This window comes from Saimiri boliviensis, chromosome 16 (assembly GCF_048565385.1).
Source record: "Saimiri boliviensis isolate mSaiBol1 chromosome 16, mSaiBol1.pri, whole genome shotgun sequence".
Lineage (NCBI taxonomy): Eukaryota > Metazoa > Chordata > Mammalia > Primates > Cebidae > Saimiri > Saimiri boliviensis.
Window position 1 is genome coordinate 83,220,243 of NC_133464.1, and position 24,717 is coordinate 83,244,959.

Genomic DNA, 24,717 nt, shown 5'->3' on the forward strand with positions numbered 1-24,717 from the left:
TGGGAGGCTGAGGGCGGAGGATCGTTTGATCCTCCCAGTTCAAGACTGCAGAGAGCTATGATCATGCCACTGCACTCCAGCCTGGGTGACAGAGTGAAACCTTTTCTCTAACTGATAATAGTATTAGCCCCAAACCGCAAGGGTAGTGATGTTGGCATATTATTATTGTTCTGTTTTATTATTATTGTTATTAATCTCTTACTGTGCCTAATTTATCAGTTCAATTTTATGATAGGTATGCATGTACAGGAAAAAAACAAGAGTGCATATAGATTTCAGTACCGTCAGAGGTTTCCGGCATCCACCGGGTGTCTTGGAATGTGCACCCCATGAATACCGGCCACATCTACTGCTTTTTCCCTCCTGAACCAACAAACACCGATTTCTGTCACTCACAGCCTAGCCTAATTGTATTCATTGCTTAAAAAAAAAAAGAACAGCTTGAAGTTGGAGAATAATAATGAAAACTGGTTATTTTCAGAGAAAAAAGCTTTTGGCTGCCACTTTAAGGAAACAAGAGCCTTCTTACCACAGCCCGAGAGCAAACATGTCTTAGTAATCTTGCTGCTAGCTCTTTTTTCAGATTTAATTTACAACTCGATAGATACTAGCATTTGCTACAGTATACTATTTCAGATTGAAAATATTTAAGAAATGCCGCTTGTTTTTAACACTTTCAGTAAAAATAATAACAATCCTTTTCATTTGCACAATACTCATTGTAAACGGCGCATTTCAAAGGGCTCTTGCATCCTCTTTCACTTTTATCCTCACTCTTCTGCAAGATTGGAAGGCCAAGAATGTATTCAAATTTTACTGAGATTGTGGTGTCTCGGAGTTAAGGACCCTGCCTCATTTCCCAGCTGTACAGCACACTCACTGCACACCTGGTTCGTGTCCCTCTAAACCCAGAGCGCCTGGCAGTTATTCTATGAATGAAGAAAAGTTAACAATAAATGATTGTCCAGGACTTGAAATAAAGAAACACTAGACAGAAACTTCCTGTTAAGTGGGCAGTCACAGAACCGATGTGTACTCAGGGTTGACATGCATAATACATCCTTCGTGTTGTTGGAATATCAAAATGCTTCCACACCATGGTAAAAGCCACTGTCCCGAGGCCTTCTGTGGCCCCGCAATGCCAGCCTTCTCAGCCCCTTTCCCCAAACCCTTAAGGCCTTCCCATAAGCCACAGCATAGGAGGCCTATGAACATTTCTGCACCGTTACAGCAGGAGTCTGTGTTCACTGGTGTGACCTATGCTGTCTGGCGTTAAATGGTTTGAATACCCACACTACATATTACTGTGCAGAACCATAACAGATGTTCATTAGAATAAGCCTAAGTCATCTGAAAAGGATTCAATGGTGTTCAGAATCCTCTGGTTAAGAAAGCAAAGAAATGTTAGCAACAATATTGGGTATGTTTCAAAAATCACTAGAGAGGACTGGAAATGACACTAACACATAGAAATGATAAACACTCAAGATGATGGGCACCCCAAATGCCCTGACTTGATCATTGCACATTCTATGCAGGTAACAAACACGCGCATTTACCCCATAAATACGTAAAATATTATGCATCAGTGGCCGGGCACAGTGGCTCATGCCTGTAATCCCAGCACTTTGGGAGGCCGAGGTAGGCAGATCATGAGGTCAAGAGATCGAGACCATCCTGGCCAAGATGGTGAAACCCCATCTCTACTAAAAATACAAAAAATTAGCTGGGTATGGCGGTATGTGCCTGTAATCCCAGATACTCAGGAGGCTGAGGCAGGAGAATCACTTGAACCCAGGGGGCGGAGGCTGCGGTGAGCTAAAATCGTGCCACTGCCCTCCAGCCTGATGACAGAGCAAGACTCCATCTCAAAAAAAGAAAAAAAAAAAACATTATTTCAAAAAGTGTTCTTTTAATATGATCTGAAGAAATAAAGATTTGGCATTTGGAGATGCTAAATGCATCTCCAACTAAATAACCTTTAGTTATTTAGATAAGTCATTTACGTGGAATGCTGTGCTCCCAGAAGCACGAAGAAACCAGGTGTGGTGGCTCACACCTGTCATCACAGCCACTTTGGGAGGCTGAGGTGGGAGAATCTCTTGAGCCCAGGAGTTCACAAACTAGACTGGGCAACACAGGAAAACCTTATCTCTACAGAAAAATTAAAAATTACCTGGGCGTGGTGGTGTGTGCCTGTAGACCCAGCTATTTGGGAGGCTGAAGTGGGAGGATGGCTTGAGCTCTTGAGTTCGAGGCTGCAGTGAACTGTGACGGCTCTGTACCCTAGCCTGGCTGATAGAGCAAGATCCTGTCTCCAAAAAGGAAAAAGAAAGAAAGAAAGGAAGAAGGGGAAAAGGAAGAAGGAGAAGAAGAAAAGAAGGAGGAAGAGAAGAAGAAGAGGAGAGAGGAGGAGAAGGAAGGAAAGGAGGAGTCGGAAGAAAAGGAAGAGGAGGAGGAGGAGGAGGAACCAAGAAATCAGGATCTAACTATACACTAGTGATTCTGAAAGTGTGGTGTGGACTAGCCACAGCAGCAGCAGCATCACCTTAGATTTTCTGAGAAATGCAGATTCTCGGTCCCATCCCAGACTTCCTGAATCAGAACTTCGAGGGTGGAAAACAGCCCCCTGCACATTAATAGGCCTCCAAGTGACTCCAGTGCGTGCTTCAGTGTAAGAACCACTGCCACGTCCAGCCGTCCCCATGCTGGGCGGTAGATCACATCCTCCTGAGTTTACAATGTCTGCCACCTGTCTTATTCTTTTTCACACGCATGACTTTAGTTATGGATGAATATTTTACGGCAGGCTGCAATCTTTTCTCTCATGGAGTCTTTCTTGTTCACCCCCACGCGTGGTGAGAAGGATGCTCTTCTCTTCCTTGCCACCTCTCAACCTCCCTCTTAGCTCTTAACAGAGCTTACCATGTGGTACTGGAAGCAATTCTGCAGCTACCTTCCTCCCCTCCCGAGTTCCTCAAGGACTGGGATGAAGTCTCGTTTAAATTTGTGTTTCCAGAAGTTCTGGCAAAGGGCATTTAGTCGACACTGTTTATTCACATCTACTGTATATTCAGCGCTAGGGACACAGCAGGGAGCCAGAGGGGGCAAGGGCTGCCCCCATGTACCAGATGGCCCACAGTGACGACCACTGGGTAACTGTACATGTGAAAGCTGTAACCCAAAAATAAAATTATAAGCCCCCAACCTACTGAATGGACCACTCCCAGCCAAGAGGATTCCAAAGATGTCCTGAAAAACTAGCTCAGGCCATGATAGGAAGGAGGGGGTCAGACATACCTCATTATACATTCTCTCTTTTGAAGTTTAGGTACGATTGACCATCATTAATATCAAACTAGAGATTGCAGGCTGCCTGGGGTCAAGGGCAAATTAGCCCATGTTCCTAGAAGCAAGAGCTAGGACAGAAGCCTACTAGAACTGAGAAAACAAAACCCTAAAATCAAGGCCTCAGAAACAAAAGTTTCTTTCTGACCTTCTTCTGCCCTGTTGTCTCTTGGCCCAGTCTCCCCCAAGGCTAGCCATAAAAACTAGAATCCCTCTTCCTCAAGGCAGGTCATAGAAACTAGAATCCCTTTTTCCCAAGGCCAGCCATAAAACCTAAAAATAGCACTCTAACTTTTCCTCTTTCTGTGTAAAAGTTGGCCAAAAAAAAGTCATCTGACCCAACTTGTTTGACTGTAGGTCCCAAGTTTCTCATTACAGAGAGGGTCTGGCTCCACACCAAGAAGAAGGAAATGCTGCTGCAAGAGGCGGAGAAGAATCTAGACAGACAAGCCTTGCTGGGTTTCCCTGCTCAGTCTGTTAACATTGGATCAGCCAGACACTGGCTCACACCTATAATCCCAGCACTTTGGAAGACGGAGGTAAGGTGACCACTTGAGCTCAGGGGTTTGAGACCAGCCTAGGCAACATAGAAAGACCCCATATCTACCAAAAAAATCAGAAATTAGCCAAGCATGGTGGCACATGCCTGTGGTTCTAGCTACTCAGTAGACTGAGTTGGGAAGATCGTTTGAGCCCAGGAGTTCAAGGCGCAGTGAGCTATGATTGTGCCCTCTCTGCCCAATCTTGTCTCCACCTGGCTCTCCTTATTTTGTTAAACCTAAGCATAAAAATGGACAATTTTTCCTTTATGTTTTGGTCTTTATTCTGAAGGCTCCCATGTATATGTTAATAAATGTGTATGCCTTTTCTCCAAGTAATCTACCTTTTATGAGTAGTTTTTTCAGTAAACTTTCAGAGGGCAAAGAGAAAGCTTTCCCTTGACCCTACAAGCCACAGAACCAAAAGTGAGGATGACAAGTAGAGTCTCAGGCCTTTTGTAAGAAGACAGAAGCCCTCTCAGGCCTAAGACAAGATCTCTGGCTTTGGTAACTAAGTGGACACATTCCAGATGGGCCAGGAGCCTACTGAGGAATAACCAGAAGAATGCCAATAGTGGGTGAAAACCCCTGTCCCTCTACCATCCTAAGTTCAGCAGTGAGGGCCCTGCTAATCAAACTGACAAAAGACAGATGAAGAGAAGAAAAGACACGCAAATTTTACTTGATGGTCATTGTTTTAGGAGGACATAGAGGCTTTTGTGTATGTGTATATAGAGAGACCCAAAGTAGTGCACAGGCTAGACAGCTTATATACCATTTCAACAAAGAATGATAAATTGTGAAGCTGTGACAAGACAAAGGAAAAAGGAAGGCTTCTAGGGGCAGTAAATTGTGGGAGGATAAATATGTGGGGAAATTAATGGAAGATAAGGCTGGTTTAGAAAGGCTTGTCATGCAGGCTCTGCTCAGTGCTCTGGGCTGATAAGACTCTCAGGTGATGAAGAATGGCTTTGTTCTTTCTGGTATGGGAGAGGGGGACACTTTTACAAATGGAAATTTATGTTCTGCTTTTAGCAACATATGGGAAGGACAGTAAGCTTTTTATTTATTTTTTTTAATTTTGTTTGTATCTGATGTTTCTTAATTGCCTTCAGCTCAAAATAACCCTTAGCCCAAAAGGCATATTTTACAATGGCATATTCTGGTCCCCTTAACAGGCCTGGCCAGCCTAGATCTGACCTATGTCAACATGGCCTGCAATTGGTCTCTGCCACCTCTTGCTTTGTCTTTATCTACCTGTTCTGATTGGTTGCCCCTCAGGCTCAGGGGAACATCCCGGATTCAGGCTGCTGCATCCTAGTTAGACTTGGAGTTTAATTTTGTCATGGTTTTCGATTTGCTTCTTTTGTTTTGTTTTCTGTCATAAAGTAAAACATCGATACCAAAAATTACACAAAGCAAGTTTATGTCTCAACGAATTATCCTAAACGACAGCTTTGTTGATGCCTGCCTGAGCCCAACTTCCCTGCCTCACCACTAGCGAGTAATGATCTCTCCTCCCTCTGGACTTCCCCCTGCTTGCTCTCAGCCTGCCAACAGCCAGAACAGGCAGACGTGTCTAATCACACGACAGAGAACAAGCCTAGCTCATCTACAGCCTGAAAACTCCACCTATCATACTGAAACCATCTATCAGAATCTTTACAACCTGTTTTAAAGATGCTCTTACAAGGTGATGACAGTTTTACTGATCATTTACTTCATTTTTTGACAACAAGACAATAAAAATAGTACTTATCAAATGACTATCAAAATCCAGGCAGTTTGCAGATTGTCTCTTTCCTCTCATTGATCCTAAGATAATATTACTGTTTTATAGGTTACTGCACAGAGTCTTGGAGAAGTTTCATAGTTTTCCCAAGATCTCATGACCAATGTTTGAGATTCAACCTCAGTCTACCTGATGCGGGACTCTAGACCCTTCTCAGCTAACCGTACTGTCTTATTTCAGATTGTCAATAAATGTGTATTGAGCATGTGTTATAGTCAAGGCATGCACAAGATAAAATGAACCTCAGATTCTTAAGATGCTGAAAGTCATATAAAGGAATCAAAAATTATGTAAATAGGGGCCAGGCACAGTGGCTCATGCCTGTAATCCCAGCATTTTGAGAGGCAAAGGTGGGCAGATCACCTGAGATCAGGCGTTCAAGACCAGCCTGGCCAACATGTAGAAACCCCATCTCTACTAAAAATATAAAAATTAGCCAATTGTGGTGACGCATGCCTATAATCCCAACTACTCGGGAGGCTGAGGCAGGAGAATTGCTTGAACTGAAGAGGCGGACGTTGCAGTGAGCTGAGATTGTGCCACTGCACTCCAGCCTGGGTGACAGAGTGAGACTTCATCTCAAAAAAAAAAAAAAAAACTATGTAAATAGGTTGGGTGAGGTGGCTCATACCTATAATCCCAGCACTTTGGGAGGCTGAGGTGGAAGGATCACTCAAAGCCAGGAGTTTGAAATTAGCCTGGGCAACATAGTGAGATCCCAGCTTTACAAAAAATTAAAGATAATTAGCCAAGCATGGTGGCACATGCCTGTAGCCCCAGATAGTCAGGAGGCTGAGCCAACAGGATTGCTTGAACTTTACTGAGCTATGATCATGCCACTTTGCTCCAACGTGGGTGACAGACCAAGACTCTGTCTCAAAGAAAAAAAAAAGTATATAAATAGTTTTGAGAAGGTTAAAAAGAAGTATCCATGATCTAAAAAATGGTACAGATAAAGTGTCACTATGGCTCAAGGAAAGAAAAGCTTATCAATCTTGATCAGCCATGAAGGGTCCCAGAGAAGAGGGGACACTTGGGTTTGGAGGAACATATCTAACTGAAATAATCAAAAGAATCAGAATTCAGTTCATTTTTGGGTTTTGGGTTTTTGTTTTTTTTTTGGGGGGGGGGTAGAGATCAGGTTTCACTGTCTGGTCTCAAACTCCTGAAGCAATCCTCCTGCCTCAGCCTCCCAAGTCATTGGAACTACAGGTATAAGCCACCACACCCAGCTTAGAATCCAGTATTTAAAAGTTTACTCAAGCAAAAAGTTGGCATCCTAGAAACATGCTCCAGAGAAATGGGATCAGCGCTCTGACGTTCAAAGTTAAGGTCTTGTATATATAAGAAGAAAACGAATAAATTTAGCAGGATTACAACATTTTCTATAAAAGGCTAGTTTATGAGTTGCAACAATTTAATTAGTTACAGTTTGTTTTCTTTTCTCAAAAGCTTTTTATTTCCTTTCTAATTTAAAAGAATATATTTAACATTTCATCTTAGTGTGATACTCTGTGTGACAGAACAAAGAAGGAAGTTAATTTTATAAGGAAGATAGACAGTGGAGAGGGAGGAGGTCTTCCCTGGGGCCCTTCAATCATTTACGTTTTAAAAACAATGTAGGTAAGGAAGAAGGCCAGTCTATAATCAGGTAAACTAAGGTTAGGGCTCCTAGCTTACAACTGCCTATCACACGGCTCAGGTCCCAAAATCACATTCCCTTAAGGCTCAAAATGGTTTAAAGTTTCAACAGTTTAGATTTTAAATTTCTTATTTTCACAGACATGTGCTGATGTGCAAAGGAAAGGCACAGCATGCACCAAAGAAACAGAATGTCTTTCTGACTAGTGTGTCAGTCATTTGGGGAGCAGTGCTCACTACCCATTGCTGTGTGTGAGGTCGGCCTGTGAGAGCTTCTGCTGACCAGTGTGGGCTAAGCTCACTGCACTCTCACACTGCACCAGCTCAGCACTATTCAGGTAGACCCAGCGACAAACAGGCTGCCTTTGCCCATCCACCTCTGCAAGGGAATTTGATGGTTTTACTTTTATATTCATGCATTTATATATCATACAGTGTGATCGATGCCTGTTGGCATTTTCCAAACCATCTTTTCAACTGCATATTCTCGATGAGGAAAATGTAACTGTTGTATGCTGTGATTTTCCCTGAACCCTCTATCCGCTTAAGACAGCCTGTTAAGGGTCCCCACTGTGGCTTTCCTTGGGAACGGTTTCCATTTGGCCTCCTGTAAGGGCAAGCACGTCAGCATCCATCCACGCAAGTTTCTTTCTTTTCCAAAGGCCAAAAGTAAGCTACAGGGCTCCAGCTTTGGCTATTTTTTGTACATGTTGAACTCTTAGATATTCAAGGCACTGAAGTAAATGGCAAGGTGAGCTTCCTGCCCCCAAGGACACACACAGAGAGTAAAACAATGATGTAAAGCACTATACGGTAACCATTATTAGCTTCACCTTTCCTGCTGTTCCTCCAGTTCCTAAGAACTTCCTGGGGGCAGAGATTACGATTTTTAACTCGTTTAAACTGTTCATGAGTCAGTGCCTGGCACCTTGGAGACCTGAAACAAAGGCCGTTAAATGAAGAATAAATAAAATAAATAGATGATGGAAGAATGGGTGGATCAATGATGGATGGATGGATAGATGAACAGATGGGTGAAGAATGTATCGATAAACAGAAATTCAGAGAAGGGAAAAATGACTGCAGGTTGGAGTATGAAGGAGGAGATGAGACTTGAGCTGGATTCATTGGTAATAAAAATACAGATGAAGCCTCATATCCGGAAGTCTTCTCTGATTTACTGATTCTGCCCAGAAGCAGGATACATCTCAGTGACTCATTCTGTTCCGCCTAGGCTACTTTACCTCCAATGAGCCCATTTCCCCTTTCTCCTGATCATTTAAATCTACTGTCCTTTGAAACTTAGCTCAAAGAAGCAGGGAACTAATGAACAAACTGCAGTACGTCCCTACAATAATAGAACACGACTCAGGAATCCTAAGGAATGAAACCACTGAGACTTGTGACAACATGGATGCACCTTTTTTTTTTTTTAAATAGAGATGGGGTTTCACCATCTTGGCCAGGGTGGTCTTGAACTTCTGAGCTCGTGATCCACCTGTCTCAGCCTCCCAAAGTGCTGGGATTACAGGCGTGAGCCACCGCGCCTGACTGGATGCATCTTAAAAGCAGTATGTAAGTGAAAGAAGGCAGACAAAAAGACTGCACATGGCATCATTCCATTTGTATGACATTCTGGAAAACACCAAACTATAGAGACAGAAATCAGATCCGTGGCTGACAGGGGCTGTACGCAGCTGTGATTTGTCAAAGTCATCAAGCCATACTATACACCCACACACTGTGTATACCATACCCCTCCAAAGGGCATATTGTACTGTGTGTAAATGTACCTTAATAACCTTGACTTTTTAAAAAGCAAAAAAATGAGCTGAACCTCAGGTGATTCACCTGCCTCAGCCTCCCAAAGTGCAGGAATTACAGGAGTGAGCCACCTCACCTGGTCTAGTAAAGAGATTTTAATCAATAAACAGAAACATTTACAGATTAAAGAACAAAACACCTATCTTCAAACTTTTAAGTTTAAAGCCCTATCGAAAACTCTGAAAATTATAAAAGTATTCAAGTTTTAGAAAATTTCAGCTCTAAATAATGTTTCAGTTACTCCAACTGTTCTCCTATTTCTCTAGGTGCACCTTGAAGTAGGTTGGTAAATGGGTTGTTGTTTATGCCCATTTTAGGGACCGCTGAGGTTGCTGAGGCAGTGAAACTGTGCACATCTTAACAATCGAAGCAGACTGCCATTAATCCCCGGCTCTAGCAGGTGAGCCCTGCCAAGAGCTCAGCCCAACATCTGAAGTAGTTAGGATGTGCTACAATAACCTAGGATGTAACTAGGACTCAGTCCACCTCAGAATGACCCACAGAGGCAGAAGCAAGTGCTTAGAGACAAATGAGTACAAACACACAAACAGAAAGAAATGTTTCGAGTGTGGAAAAGACAGGTCCATTTAGACCCTGCAGCTCAGACTCATTGCGCTATGTAAACTCCTGCTAAAACATGCAGTTTGAGGCTTGTGGCTGCTCACCGCTGCCCTGGAAATCCTTGATTGTTTTCCAGGCAGAACCACCTTGGCAATGTTTCTCAGTTATTCACTGCCTTTGTCCCAAGCATGGAACGAGCCAGTTCTGTATCAAGAAGGCTGAAGAAGTGGGAAAATTATCTTCAGAAAGGTCCAGAGAGAAGTGATTGAATCTTGTGTTTTTCAGTAAGTAGTTGAGCACAAAGAATCCTGTATTGACAGGCTCCACTGACAAGAGGTCCCCAGAAGATGTGTACTGTACGGAAATCAAGGCAGAGAAAAAATGCCACCAATAATTGTTTCAGAATCTGGAATTAATGTGGGGGTCATAGCCTTCATTCTTAGAAGAGGAAATGGCAATTTGGATTCCAAGGGAAGAACTATCCATCCCTATTAATGTTTAGGCTTCGCATAGTTTTGCTGAAGTGCAGGTTTGAATGGGACCATCTCAGCCTGCCTCAACATTCCTATCAGTGCCCAGGGTAGGGGCTGGGAGGTTGGTTAATAGGACCCTACATAATAACTGACTTCCTCTAAGTTTAACAAAGCACCATCATCACAAAGAAAACTGGTTTTCTTTCTCAGGAACAGCTGAATTACAGGGATGCAGGAATTACAGGGATGGTGGATTACACCTGTAATCCCAGCACTTTGGGAGGCCAAGGCGGTGGATCACTTGAGGTCAGGAGTTTGAGACCAGCCTGGCCAACATGATGAAACCCTGTCTCTCCTAAAAAGTACAAAAGTTAGCCAGGCATGGTGGTGGGCACCTGTAATCCCAGCTACGCAGGAGGCTGAGGTAGGAGAATCACTTGAACCTGGGAGGCAAAGGTTGCAGTGAGCTGAGATTGTGCCATTGCCCTCCAGCCTGGGTGACAGAGCAAGACTCCATCTTAAAACAATTTTTAAATTAAAAAAAAAAATCTCCAGATATCTACCCCAGCAATAGGAGTGAAACCCAAGAAAGCACAGCTGAGTAAAGAAAATCACACATACCTGTTACCCGGGGAAAAATAATTACTCTCTGAAACCAACTCAGGTGACTATGACCAGGAAGAAAGTAGGAGAGAGTCGGGGGAAGGGAGAAAAACTGCGCCAAGGTTTTTGCCTTCTTTTTGTTTAGAGAAGGGCACTATGGAGAGGAAAAGTATATATATATGTGTGTGTGTGTGTGTGTGTGTGTGTGTATAGACATATATAAAAGTAGATATATATATAAATATATAAAGTATATTTTAAAAGTATATATATATATATATATATATATATATATATATATATATATTTACTTACTTTGTCCCTAACAATGGCTGGAGTTACTTAATATGTGTATATATATATATATATATATATGTATGTGTGTGTGTGTGTATGTGTGTGTGTGTATATGTATATACTAAGTAACTCCAGCCATTGTTAGGGACAAAGTAAGTAAATATATTAGGGACAAAGTAAGTAAATATTTACCCTAACAATGGCTGGAGTTACTTAGTGTATATATATACACTAAGTAACAGTAACTCCACATATATATATATATATATATATATACACACACACACACACACACACACACACACACACACAGTAAGTAACTCTAGCCATTGTTAGGGACAAAGTAAGTAAATACTATATTTATAATTTAAGTACACCCTCTCAAAGAATAAATTTAAATGTATAATTTCAAAAAGCTAAGGAAAAATATATTTAAAAGAAAACAAACTTGAAACACCAGAAGTATAATTCATGAAAGAACACTTTGATAAGTTGGATTTTGCTAAAATTTAACTTCAGCCCTGCAAGGCACTGTTAAGAGAATGAAAGACAAGCGACTGGGAGAAGATATTTGGAAAACATTATCTCTGATCTTTTTTTAAAGAGTTGGCATCCAAAATATGCAAAGAACTCTTCAAACTCAAAAACAGGAAAACGACCCAATTAAAAAATGGACCAAAGATCTGAACAGACATTTCACCAAAGAAGAGATACAGATGGCAATTAAATATGGAAAGACGCTCCACGTCATACGTCATGAGAGAATTACACATTTAAAAAGCAATGAGATACCACTACACATCTATCGAATGGCTAAAATTCAAAACATTGAAAGCACCAAATGCTGGTGAGGATATGGAGCCACAGGAACCCTCATTTATTGCTGGTGGGGATGCAAAATGCTACAGCCACTTTGGAAGACAATCTGGCAGTTTCTTCCCAAACTAAACATACTCCTAACATATGAGCCAGCAATCACACTCTTTGGCATTTTTCCAAAAGACTTGAAAATGTATGCCCACATGAAAACCTGCACAGGAGTGTTTATAGCAGCTTTATTTATAATTTCAAAAAAGGTGAAAGCACCCAAGATGTTCTTCAGTAGGTGAATTGATAAATAAACTGCAGTACATCTAGGCAACGGAGTATTCTTCAAGGATAAAAAGAAATGAGCTATCAAGCCACGAAATGACATGGGGGAACATTAACTGCACATTGCTAAGTAAAAGAAGCCAATCTGAAAAGGCTGCATACTGTATGATGCTAACTATGTGACACTGTGTAAAGAGCAAAACGGTAACGATGGAGACAGTAAAAAGATCAGTGGTTGCCAGAGGTTAGAGAGGAAGGATGGGATAAACAGGTGGAGCACTGGGGATTTTTAGGGCAGTGAAACTCTTCAGTATGATACTACACTGGGGGATACATGTCATTATATTTTGTCACGGTGTGATACAGTGTGATATCATGGTGTGACACTATGGTGCTGAATTCACAGTGTTAACACAGACATCACAGTGTTAACACAGAGAGCATCTCCACTTCCTCTGCACAGCACTGCCAACATTGCTCTGTAATATCTCGTCAATATATCATCCTGCTCAAAAGAGCCTGGCAGATGGTCTCAGAGCTCTGGACTAGCTCTCCTACCCTGGGGCTCTACAGCCGTACTCTATACTCATGCTCATAAGGCCAAGATCTCCACTGAAAAATATCACAGACTGCAGACAACACAGCTCTCATTACATGGACACACAAATTATGAGTGAAATCAAAGTAACCACACACTGATACAAGTTATCAGACTACTAATCATCACATGGTATTATCTTGATTGCCATCACTGTGTTTATTATCACAGCGCATAATTTCATCAATATGGTTTAAACAAAATTCCTAAAAACTCAAAGTCTTGAACAATTTTAAAAGTCCAGCAGCATCTCCTGGTAATAAAATCTACCTTTGTCTACTTAGCAGGACTCAGAGCCACTCACAACCTAACGGTGTTTGAACACCATCTATTCAGACGCTTTCTCTTTTGTATTTACTTCCTCCATTTTTCTGACAGACTTATTTGAGAAAGTAATATATTAGGGAGAAAATGTGCACTAACAGAAAAACATTTTTAAATGTATTACTTTAAAAAGTACTCAACTCCAATCAATGACTGGTCTCAGAGTTCTCTGAGAAGAAAAAAATTGCTGCTGAGATGCCCACTGGTCCTAAAGAAGGTTGTTGGGTAGGGCATTAAGATTTGTCATGCAGTCGAAAGTGAGATTAATCGTAAATCGTGAATGTGTTGAAGATTCTCTCCATAAATAATGACTGATAATATCAGACATCACTAAAAGACTCAAGCAACTAGATTCTATTAGAGATTAGGTTCAGAGAAGTGTAATATTATTTCCTAGTGCCATGACCCCAGTTCATTTTCAAAATTAACTTAGGTGGATATCTTAGAGTGTGCCCGAGGGAGATTTTCACTCAAGGAAAGATAAATAACCCTGCAAAAAATGCTGGAGGGAGGGGGCAGGGAAGAAAAAAACATTTTAAATACTCAGGGAATCTAAAGACATGGCTTTAGTTCTTTCACTCTGGTACTATACTTGGAAGATCAGACAAGTCCCTGGAACTTCGACTTTCATGGCCTTGGTTTTCCTACGTAGCAATGAGGACCTTGAGTGTCAGATCATTTTATTTCTGAAAGTCTGCAATTCCATAAGTAATCAATTAAAATATCTGGACTAGGTGATTTATAATAGTGTTCACCAATAGAAATATAATGCAGACCACATATACAATTTTAAACTTTCTAGCAACTGCACTAAAAAAGTAAAAAGGAATACATAAAATAATTTGAATAATATATTTAACCTCACATATCCAAAACATTATTTCGATATATAATAAGCAGAAAACATTACGAACGGACTGTTTTACTTTCCTGTTTCGTACTAAGTCTCGGAAATCCAGTGCGTATTTTCCCATGACAGCCCAGCTCAACTGTGACTCACCATTTCTTTAGCCACCTGCAGCTGGTGGCCACTCTGCTACATGGCATAGACCTGTAGAGTCACCTTCAACTTTAATAAGCTTACTCTACAAAGTATTGCCTACTCTGTACAAAGTTATCTCTGCTCTCTAAAGGACAAATGTTAGACAAGCAAGTACACGCTCAACAATTCTACTTGCCCAAGACCAGGGAAAGCTCCTCCCTCATCGCTCATCTCCCTGGTTTCCAGTTGTATGGCTTGATTGCAACCCAGCTGTTTGTCATCATCACTTGCACGTTTCTCTGATGCAGCACAGGTTCAGGCCTCATTCTTTTGCACCTGGAGTATGAAAGCCCTAACTGTGCAATTCATTTACAATCTTCACTCATCCCTGTATTTGCATCCAGCCCAGTTTATTCTTACCCAAGGACCCTTCTCAGTTGCCTTCTCACACTGATGTCTTCCTTTCTAGAAAATTTGCCCAGCCGGGCGCAGTGGCTCATGCCTGTAATCCCAACACTTTGGAAGGCCGAGGCAGGTGGATCATGAGGTCAGGCGTTCAAGACCAGCCTGACCAACATGATGAAACCCTGTCTTTACTAAAAACACACACACAAAATTAGCTGGGTGTGGTGGCACGTGCCTGTAATCCCAGCTACTCAGGAGGCTAAGGCAGAAGAATCGCTTGACTCCAGCCTGGGCAACAGAGCAACATTCTGTCTCAAAAAAAGAAAAAGAAAATTTTCCCAAACTCAAACACCAAAAAAGCAGACAGCAGAAGAGTTCAATCAAGTTGAAATAAATGTATTTCCAAGCTTCAGGAAGGTGCAACAGGAAAATAGAGTGAGACCCAAAAAGACTTTATTTCTATTATTCCCTCCAGCACAAATGGACAGCGGAGTAATTTGGGGCCGTGGCATGTTGGGGCAGGAAATGAATCAGAAACGGCACACTATATTACACGTTTAGCAGGGCCCGTTCCACTGAGTCTCCTGAGATCTCAGAGGACGGAAGACCACTTAGTTTGTTTGCTACATACACCGTAACCACTGCTTTGAGGGTTTAAAAACAAAAATTCTGCCATTTTAAAACCAAAGTTACATTTCCTCAATGCATTAGAATAAAGACAACAAAAAGAAAATGGAAGACACTTAAATAAGGATAATCATTATGTGGCTAAAAATAACTGATAAGTGGCCTGATCCCATGGTGCACTAACTGAATGCATCATCAGCCAGGCCACTGTTCTCGCCTTTGAATATGAATGAACTGCTCCCTGATATTAACATATCATGACCGTGAAAAAAGCAACTGTCTTTGAACTGAATATCTGGAATGAGATTCCAAATGTCAGCATAGAAAAGTACTCACTCACTCCATGAAGTAGTTTGCTTACCCTAGTTTCCCATATAATCAGTCTCCGTAATGTGCTTAAAATATTTACAGTAATCCTGGGATCCTCAGTGCTGCGTATGGCTTACATGGTATCTCTAGAGATAGAAAAGGGAGAAGGAACACTCAGATGCTTCCCTGCAACGTGTGAAATGTACATTGCTGATGATTTGGCAAAAGATTACACAAGACGAGAACACTTACTTCTGAATGCAAAACCCCTGAATCAGAATTAACGAGCCTGCCTTAACATTCTCTGTGAAAGAGGAGGAAAGAAAAAGACATTTCTCCTGTCTGGAGTATTTATTCTCTCCTGCTTTTTCTTAGAAAAGTATGCAAATATGTATATAGAATTTTTAAATGGAAGGCAGGAATAATGTATTTCTCAGAGGGATGGTGTGAGGATCAGTAAGATAAGTGTATGAAAAACACTAAAGGCGTATTAGTAATTACCTTTATTGTCTTTATTCTCACACCACCAGACTCACTACCTTTGCTGTCTTCCCAACAGCACTCCCTGTCGTCAGTGGCACAGTATCAGGTGGGCAGAGCGAGAGTCCCTTCCCAGCTAGGAGGGCAGGGACAGAGACAGCCAAGTGCTGTCAGTTATGCTGGCTAACTGGGAATACGCGAAGGAGCTCCAAACTACAGTTTTGGAACCCTGTAGCTATTCGCCCTGTATATGGAACAGATGCAGAAAAGAAAAAAACACGTTAGCAGCTTGGAAGGCAGAAACCCATACTAACCAACTCTAAAGTGAGAACTCCAGTGAAAACCAGAAAACAACAAGCTTCTCTTCTCTGTGACAAGAAAGGAGTATTAAAAATTCAGGCAACCTGAAACAATCCAACCAAAATGGCAGAAATCTTCCTGTAACCTTTTACCATATTCCTGAATGCAGCTTTTTCTACACTCAGCTTGGAATGATTGTGATGGAAAGCAAAATGGCCAGTACTTGTAAACAAATGATTACAAAACAAAAATGAAAAATCTGGAAAAAAAAACAGAATTAATCCGGATTAGATCACTTTTTAGGATGAAATATGATGAAATATTAGACAATAAATTTTACAGGGGCAGGGAGGGAGAGAAGAGATGCACCATCAGAGCAAGTGATGTCCGCACATAAACACGCACACAGGTACCTACGGTAATATTGGACCCAGTGAGCCCTCCCCCATCACAGCTGGGGAGTAACCAGCATCATTCCTGTGCTCTTCTTTTTTTCTTTAGAGAAAGGGTCTCGCTCTGCTGTCCAGGCTGGAATGCAGTCATGCAATAGCTCATTGCAGCCTCAAACTCCTAGGCTTAAGTGATCCTCCTGCCTCAGCCTCTCAAGTAGCAGGGACTACAGGCATGTGCCACAATGCCTGGCTATTTATAAATTTTTTGTAGCGATGGGGTCTCACTATGTTGTACAGGCTGGTCTCAAACTCTTGACCTAAAGTGAACCCCTCACCCAAGCCTCCCAAAGTGCTGAAATTACATGCATGAGCCACCAGGCTTGGCAATTCATTACTGTTGTTTTGTTTTGTTAGTTTTGTTTTGTTTGAGACAGGGTCTCACTCTGTCACCCAGACTGGAGTGCACTGGTGCAATCTTGGCTCACCGCAACCTCTGCCTCACAGGCTCAAGTGATCCTCCTGCTTCAGCCTCCCGAGTAGCTAGGACTGCATCACTACCACCTGGTTAATTTTTGCAGTTTAGGAGAGACAGGGTTTCACCATGTTGGCCAGGCTGATCTTGAACTCCTGACCTCAAATGATCCACCCGTCTCGGCCTCCCAAAGTGCTGGGATGGCAAGTATGAGCCACCATGCCCAGTCCATCCATGTACTTTTACGACACATCTGGGCAGGCAGACCCAGGCAGCTGCTGGGGTGTGACAGGTCCCCACTCCTTGCTCCTGTTCTGGAGTAGTAGGTCCTGTTTCTGTGTTTGCCCTTGATGATGATGGGGAGAAACTCCCAGGGCATGGAGGTGAGATCACTTTCATTTTTAGTCTTTCTTAATGGTTGTTAACATTTGTGCTGAGCACTTTTCCCAGCCTAAGTGGATGTAAATAACATCTTGTATCCAGTGTGGTATTGACCAGAAGAAGTTATATTTAGTAAATGTAAAAATCCAAGGAGGAAGAATAGAGACCCTTCTCTAGAGGCACCGTATATACTTCCTCTCATAAATGCTTAAAAACGTTTTAGAAAATAACTGTAAAATACTCCATTTGTCTAGCTGTCACCTCAGTCCGAGGAGGGTTTAAGATAATGCATCCGTTGTAAATGTAAAATCAATTATCGAACAATGGAAGCCGTCCGCAGAGGTGCGTATTGGCCACCTGTGGGGTAGAAGACAGCCTTGCAGGCAAGACTCCTTTCAACAGAAGGTGATGACCTTCAGAGCCACTAGAGCATGAACGCTCTATCCAGAATCAGAGCTCCTGGTGGGTAGGCGCTTATTCCTGTAACCATTGACACAGGATAATGACAGCAAAAGAACACTTACATTCTCCTGTGATGACAATGCTCTCTCCCAGTTAGATTTAGAGGGGAAAATAATAATGAAAGTTTTTGCCAATTTTTCTATTCCATGGGATAAATAACTAGATGGAGGACTTTGCCTTAGATGACGATGGGCAGCATGGGAGAGATCTGACATGTTGTCAATATGATCTTTCGTATGTCAATTAATGCATGCACTTTTATGCACATACGCCACCCATGAAGTACAAACTCTTATTTTTAACAGAAGTTAAAAATTTTTATTTTTATTTTTAACAGAAGTTAAAAATTATTTAAATTTTTACTCTGTTATTTATAACATAAGTAAATGAACCTTTTGAATGTCGTATAGGTAGAAATGACAGTTTTTTGTTTTTTTGTTTTTTTAGAGACAGGGTTTCACCATGTTGGCCAGGTTGGTCTCGAACTTCTGACCTCAGGTGATCCGCCCACCTCGGCCTCCCAAAATGCTGGGATTACAGGCATGAGCCACCGCACCCAGCCTGAAATGACAGTTTTAAAACCTGAATTCAATTCTCATTAAAGTCTGGGGTTTTAACCCCTACATGTACTGCCCTTAAGAAACTTCCAAACAGAATCTAGACCCTTAGACCAAGTCCAAAAGTTGCCCATGATAGAGTTGAGTAAAACTGTATTTACTGAACACTTACAGGGTGATACAAGAAATGGAAGCAGGAGAAATTAGATTATTGTCTTTATTTCCTATCAAGGAAGAGAAAACAATATAGAATCAATGAATGTATTCTGTTCTACTTAGATCTGATATTGAACTAGGCAGGTGGGCTGTAAGAACCACACTGGACTTGCTAATTAGCTGATCCTGACAGAAATTACACAGCAAGTGAGGAATTTCTCTGAATTGATTTTTCATTTGTCAAGTGAATGGATTACACCATCTCTGCGATATCCTCCAGCTCTTACATTCTCAAATTAGTGCTGCTTATATTTTCAGCTGCTCTGATTCTCCTTGAAACTTGGGACAGGTTGTTCTGGCAAAAGCAGAAAACAAACACAAAAAACACCTTTGATGACCAGCAGAGGGCAGGGTGAGCGGGGCATGGACTTCAGAGGAGGGCTCCAGGAGCAGTTTCTAGAAGGTTTGTAGTCCTCTGTGTTCTGCATTTGGTCCGTGCATTTCCTGCCTGCCCGTTCTTTCACCAAGCCCAGAAATCCAGTAACATAGGGAAGAGCTTCTGCCCTAGAGAGCACTGATGCCGTCATCCATAGAAAGCAACTTCCTTCCTTTGTGTCCCCCCTGCTCCCCTCCCACAACCCCAGACACCCACATTCACATGCAGGCACTTAATTTCCTTACTCATTTGGGTCAAGGTGAGAGAAGAGAGTTGATAGCTCTTCCTACGTGGCTTGTAATCACGGCCCTAGACCATAAGCTCCGTGAGACACATTGCTGCGTTCACTGCTCTGTCTCTAGCACCTACAACCGTGCCTGGCACATAGAAGCCAGTGATATGTATTTGCCACTGACTTTGTTTCCATTCCAAGGGGCTCCACCCTGAGCCAACTGTAAGCTCTACCAGGGCAAGAGGATCCCCATGCTCACAAATCTTTGGATTTTCATCATTTGGTAAAATGAGACACACTGGCACCAAGTCGATATTTGGGGAAAGGTAAAACTGATCCAAGTACAATTGAATATGACAAGAAATTATGCCAGAATCATTTCGAAAAACAGTATACAGTTCAGCATATAATCTTGAAGCTGACTGCGATCGGTAATCCTTTCATCATTAGTTTATTTTTTAAAGATGAGAAGTAGATGGCTTCATTTGAGAACATGCATCTTTGTTTAGTATTTTCATGGGAGTACACGATTGTCAGGCCCTGTGCCCCAGTTACCATCAGTGTCCCCAGGAGCCCACACTATGCAGATCCTCTTTCTTACCCATACATTATGCAAACACTCTAAACAGACCCCATCTCAGAGCCTCCATGCTGTCTCCTGGAACTTTCAGCCTCTCATCAGCAAGGTCCCTCACACCCCATCCCTCGGACTATTCCTGAAACTTTCTGCTAGGAGGACCCTGCTCCTCGTGGTTACTCTCAGATCACTGCCTTCCCCCTACTCCCTAAAAGCTCCCTGAGTTGATGTTCATGCTGTCAGACTGTAGGACAGTGTCAAAACAAAGCCACCTCTCTTGAACTCACATCTTCCTCCAGCTGTCACTTAATCTGCTTCTCCCCCTCCCTTTTCTGCCATATTCACCCAAAAGAGTTTTTTAGACTTGCTGTTTCCAGTTCCTGTCCTGTTACTCTCTTACACCTGCTCTTTTACGCATTCTTCCTCACTATGACATGCTAACAGCCCTTTTCAAGATCGCCAGTGACCTCCACTTACACGACAGGTCTCCAGCTTCATCTTCATTGAGCTCAGCAGCACTGGGCACGGGAACACCCCACCCCTTCCTGAACATCTCCTCTCTGAGTTTTGAGCATCCTCCCTGGAATGACCTCCCTGGCCATCCTCTCGGGCCGTTTCTGTTATCCCTCATCTCCCCGGCCTCACGATGTTAGAGTGCCCAGGACTCTATCCAAGGACTCCTCCTTTTTTAGGCCACTTCTGTACACATTGACAGTTGTGACTGATCACATAATTCTTAGAGGCCAATGTAAAATGAAAATGTAGGCCCCTAGTTCAAAAATTAAGACTTGCAAGACAGTAACACCACGCAGAACGTCCAAGCAAGTGCAGACTCTTCTAAGAGCCAGACTGCAGCTGCGGGGCAAACACTCTTGGAGCCGGTCCTGCCGACGACTCTTGAATCTCTGTGTCTGGCCTTGCACACTCCCCAGAGCCCCAGACTCATAAATCCTGCTCTCTACTAGTCATCTCCACTTAGCTCTATAGTTTCATACCAAACTCTTCACGCCCTCCCTCTCTGCAGAAGGGAACTCTGGTCCTCTGCACTTTCCCCACCTCAGCAAGGGTGCATTCTTCCGGTGTCTCAGACCAACATTCTTAGAGCCACGTTTGATTCTTTTCTTGTACTGAAGCCCCACATCCAAACCATGAGCAACTGCCTTTGGCTCCACCTGCAGAGGTCAGAGCAGGTATCTCCAGGTCTCCTCGCGCTGCCTCCACCGTGGGAAACCCCCACGCCTGTATGACTGCGCCCTCCCAGTCTCTCTGCTGCAGCTCTTCCCCGCTATTTAGGCTCAGACCCTGAGCTCCGTGACCCCTTCAGGCTGGGATTCTCCTCAGAACGAATGCAAAAGTGCCCTGACTTTACTCAAGTTTAACAAACATTGGCTTAAATTACCTGATAAGCTTGATTCCCTCTCAGGTTACTCAACTACATAAATACAAAAGTCGCTTAAATTATTATGCGCCTATTTTCTCAAAACACATAGAAAAGCACGAAGACAAGTGACCCCAGCTCCAAACTGTACACCCTCCACCTTCCTCATGTCAAAGATCTGCCTGCAAACTTGCCGCAGTCCTGAAACGGTACGAAATCATTTTTGAGGCTCCACTTTCAAGCCTGCGTTAGCTAAAAGTCTAGGTAACCTTATCAAGTGTCACGACCACATGGCAGCCAGCTCACGACAGCACGGTTTATAAAGGTGCTCTATAATCACAGAACGCAGGCCTCTGGCAGTGTGAGTGGTGGCGGGGGCCGAGGGGGTGGCATTTGGGTTTTTGGCTTTAGGTTTAGGTTTAGAGTTCCAAAGCCCAGGTGCCTGCAGGCAGGGTGCGTGCGCACGCGTGACTGTGTACGCGTATGTGTCTCTGTGTGTTCGCGCGTGTGCGTGTGTGTGTATTAGTCTCCAGGTGGCTGCACGGAGGGTCATGACCCAGTGCGTCGCGGGTGTGCGCGTGCGAGGACCTGGGGCACGAAGTGGTGAGAATCACTCGAGGGCCCCTTGGGATGCCTTTTCCCCCGCTGCCTTTGAGCTCTGCAGCACCGTGGAGCCGGCAGCCGGCTGGGAAAGCTGGATCTTCTCTGCGCGGCCAAACCGTGCCCACCACCGCAGGCACCGCCGCCTCGGTCGCATCCCTGAGCCGCATCCGTGCGTAGGGGAGCACGGGCACGCGCACGGGGCGCGCGCACACACACACACCTGCGCGCGCGCGCAGACACACATGCATGCACACACACACACACACACACACACACACACGGGCCGGGGTCTCTGACGCCCGCCGCTCCCCTCGCCCAGACTTGGGGCCTTTGGGCGCCGCAGGTGCAGCGAGGTCGGCGGATCCTGCAGCCCAGGAGCCCAGGGAGCGGAGCCGAGGGAGGGGAGCAGGGCGCGGGCGGGGCAGTGTCGCATAACCGCAGGCGCGCCCCGCGCCGCCCCCGCCCCGGGCCCACCCTCCCCCGCCGCTCCCCTCCCAACTCACCCACGGACGAGCGGATCCTCGACCTCCGCGGCAGGGACATCTTAAGAGCCTTGTCCAGGCCTGCGCCGTTCAGCATCTCGCCCGTGTCGAGGGCTCGGCGGCCCCGGGCGAGCGACGGAGGCGACGCGCAGGAGTGGGCGCAGGGGCCTCGGCCCGAGGGCCATGGGTGGACCGGCGCCTCGCCGGGCTGCGAGCTCGCCGGGACCGCCGGCGCCTGTGCCGGGCCGCGCCCGAGGCTGCGCCGTCCGTGCCGCAGCGGCCAATGCGGCAGCGCCCGCGAACGCCACCGCGGCGGGCCCCGCTGGCCCGGGCTGCGGCGTGGGGGCGGGGGACCGGCCCGGAGCGGAGCCCGCGGGAGGAGGAGCGGACGGGAGGCTGGGGAGGATCCGCAGTGTTACGCAGGACCGGGGGCTTCCAGGTGGCGGGGAAGGCGATGGGGCGGGCTTGGTGGGGTGGGGGATTGGGCCGGCGCTTTCGGAGGCTTTTCCCGGCGAGGGGCGCCCCTGGGGGGCTCGGAGTCTCGGCCTGTCTGCTCCCTATTTACCTGCCTGTCATTTGTCATGTGCCAGTGGAGGCGCTGTCGTCCTCCAGGACTCTTAATGTCCCTGTCTTTGCGCAGTTTCTGTTCTTCTGAGACCAGCCTGGTGGGATCTGTGTAGGGTCTTCATGGAACGGGTATTTCCAAAGTGTCTGATGTGTGACCTGGCACTCAGAGAAGTTGGGGGTCTCCAGCTCCCCACTCTCCACAACCTGCCTGGCATTCTAACCAGGCATAGTAAAGCTGCAGGTAGCCCTAGGGAACCTTAGCGCCCTCCCACACACACACCCATCGACACGCACACCTTCCGTAAAACAAAACCATCGAGAGGTAAGGTGACTCGTCCAAGGTCACTTGATCAATTTTTTGCTTTTTCTTATCGCTTAATGTTCAGATTGTTCTTGGTCTTTCTGGGCACAATCCCATGAAGAAAAAAATAGCTAAATCTTTATTGTACCTGATGACATTCTGACCTCCGAGTAAAAACGGAACAAAACAGAAAACCCTTCAGATGACAGTCTGACCTTGCATTTACTGATGCGATCATTACATTTTCTTTAACCTAAATTAACCTTAGGGACTGAGAAGGAGTACAGAGTTCAGCAGAAAGGATCTGTGCTAGCAAAGACAGCAGTGTGGCCTGCTGCCTGGCTCGGCTTCTGATTTTCTAAAGAACAAACATCCAGAAGGGACAGGCAACTTACCTTGAAAACTACAGGCTGGCAAGAGTTTACATTAAATGTGGCTTCAGTTAGGATTCTTTACCCATCTATCATGGGCCCTCAAAACAATTTTCTGATAAGAAATGAATCTTTATCAGGAAGTTGAAGAAAAACAACATTTTCTAAATTGGTGAGTTAAGCTTCAGAGTGGGGGATGTTTTCTCAGTGGCTCTTCATAGCTGCTGAGGATAATCTTAAAGCTGGGGTTAATCCTAGGACTGGATTTGTCAAAAACTTGTCACTAATGGTTCAGTAAATTTTCTGTCTGTGATAACACCTTGAGGGCCTACCAGAATTAAAAGGGACTTAAAAGGAAAATGTGTTTTTTTCAGTCCCCAAACTTCAAGTTAAATAGAAAACTTTTTTTTTTTGCTATAACTTAGATGGCAACAAAAAGAGTAGATAAAGATTATTTTTAATTTTTAAATTTTAATCTGCTTTTTTAAGAAGCAGAGTATGTCACATATGGAATATTTGCCTTGACCACTGAGGAGCGACCAAATGTCCTACCCTGACATGGTGCAACCCCATCATGAAATGGGGTTGTTGCTTCTCTTTCTATGTTTATCTTCTGATAACCAAAGTGCCCTGACAACTCTGCAGGTGTGTTAAGATAGTTCGGTTGGCTCACCTTGAAGATCACAGCACAGACTGCAAGGAGCAGTAGGTGAATATTTCACTGCAACTTGTATTGTCTCCTCGATTTCTTGGTTAATTTCCCTGATCTGACTGCCTCTTGAGAAGTTGGAGAGATTAGTGGACTGGCATTGGCCAGAGTCCAGACCTAAATCCGCCGCCCCCCCCCCTTTTTTTTTTTTTTTTCTTTTTTGAGATGGAGTCTCGCTCTGTGGCCCAGGCTGCAGTGCAATGGTGGGATCTCGGTTCACTGCAACCTCCACCTCCTGTGTTCAAGTGATTCTCCTGCCTCAGCCTCCCGAGTAGCTGGGACTACAGGCATGTGCCATCACGCCGAGTTAATTTTTGTATTTTTAGTAGAGACGGGGCTTCCCCCTGTTGGCCAGGATGGTCTCCATCTCTTGATCTCGTGGTCCACCCTTCTCAGCCTCCCAAAGTGCTGGGATTACAGGCATGAACCACCTCACCCTGCCTAAA

General features: G+C 44.2%; 1 protein-coding gene across 1 annotated transcript in view; it reads right to left on the minus strand.

The window, feature by feature from the left end:
* Positions 1–22,854, minus strand: part of ATP8A2 (ATPase phospholipid transporting 8A2) — a 653,421-nt gene extending 630,567 nt beyond the window's left edge. Inside the window, exon 1 of the mRNA XM_039473330.2 lies at positions 22,345–22,854. Coding sequence (XP_039329264.1) covers positions 22,345–22,420 — 76 coding nt within the window. The 5' untranslated portion in view covers positions 22,421–22,854. The remainder of the gene's footprint in view (positions 1–22,344) is intronic.
* Positions 22,855–24,717: the final 1,863 nt, after the last annotated feature.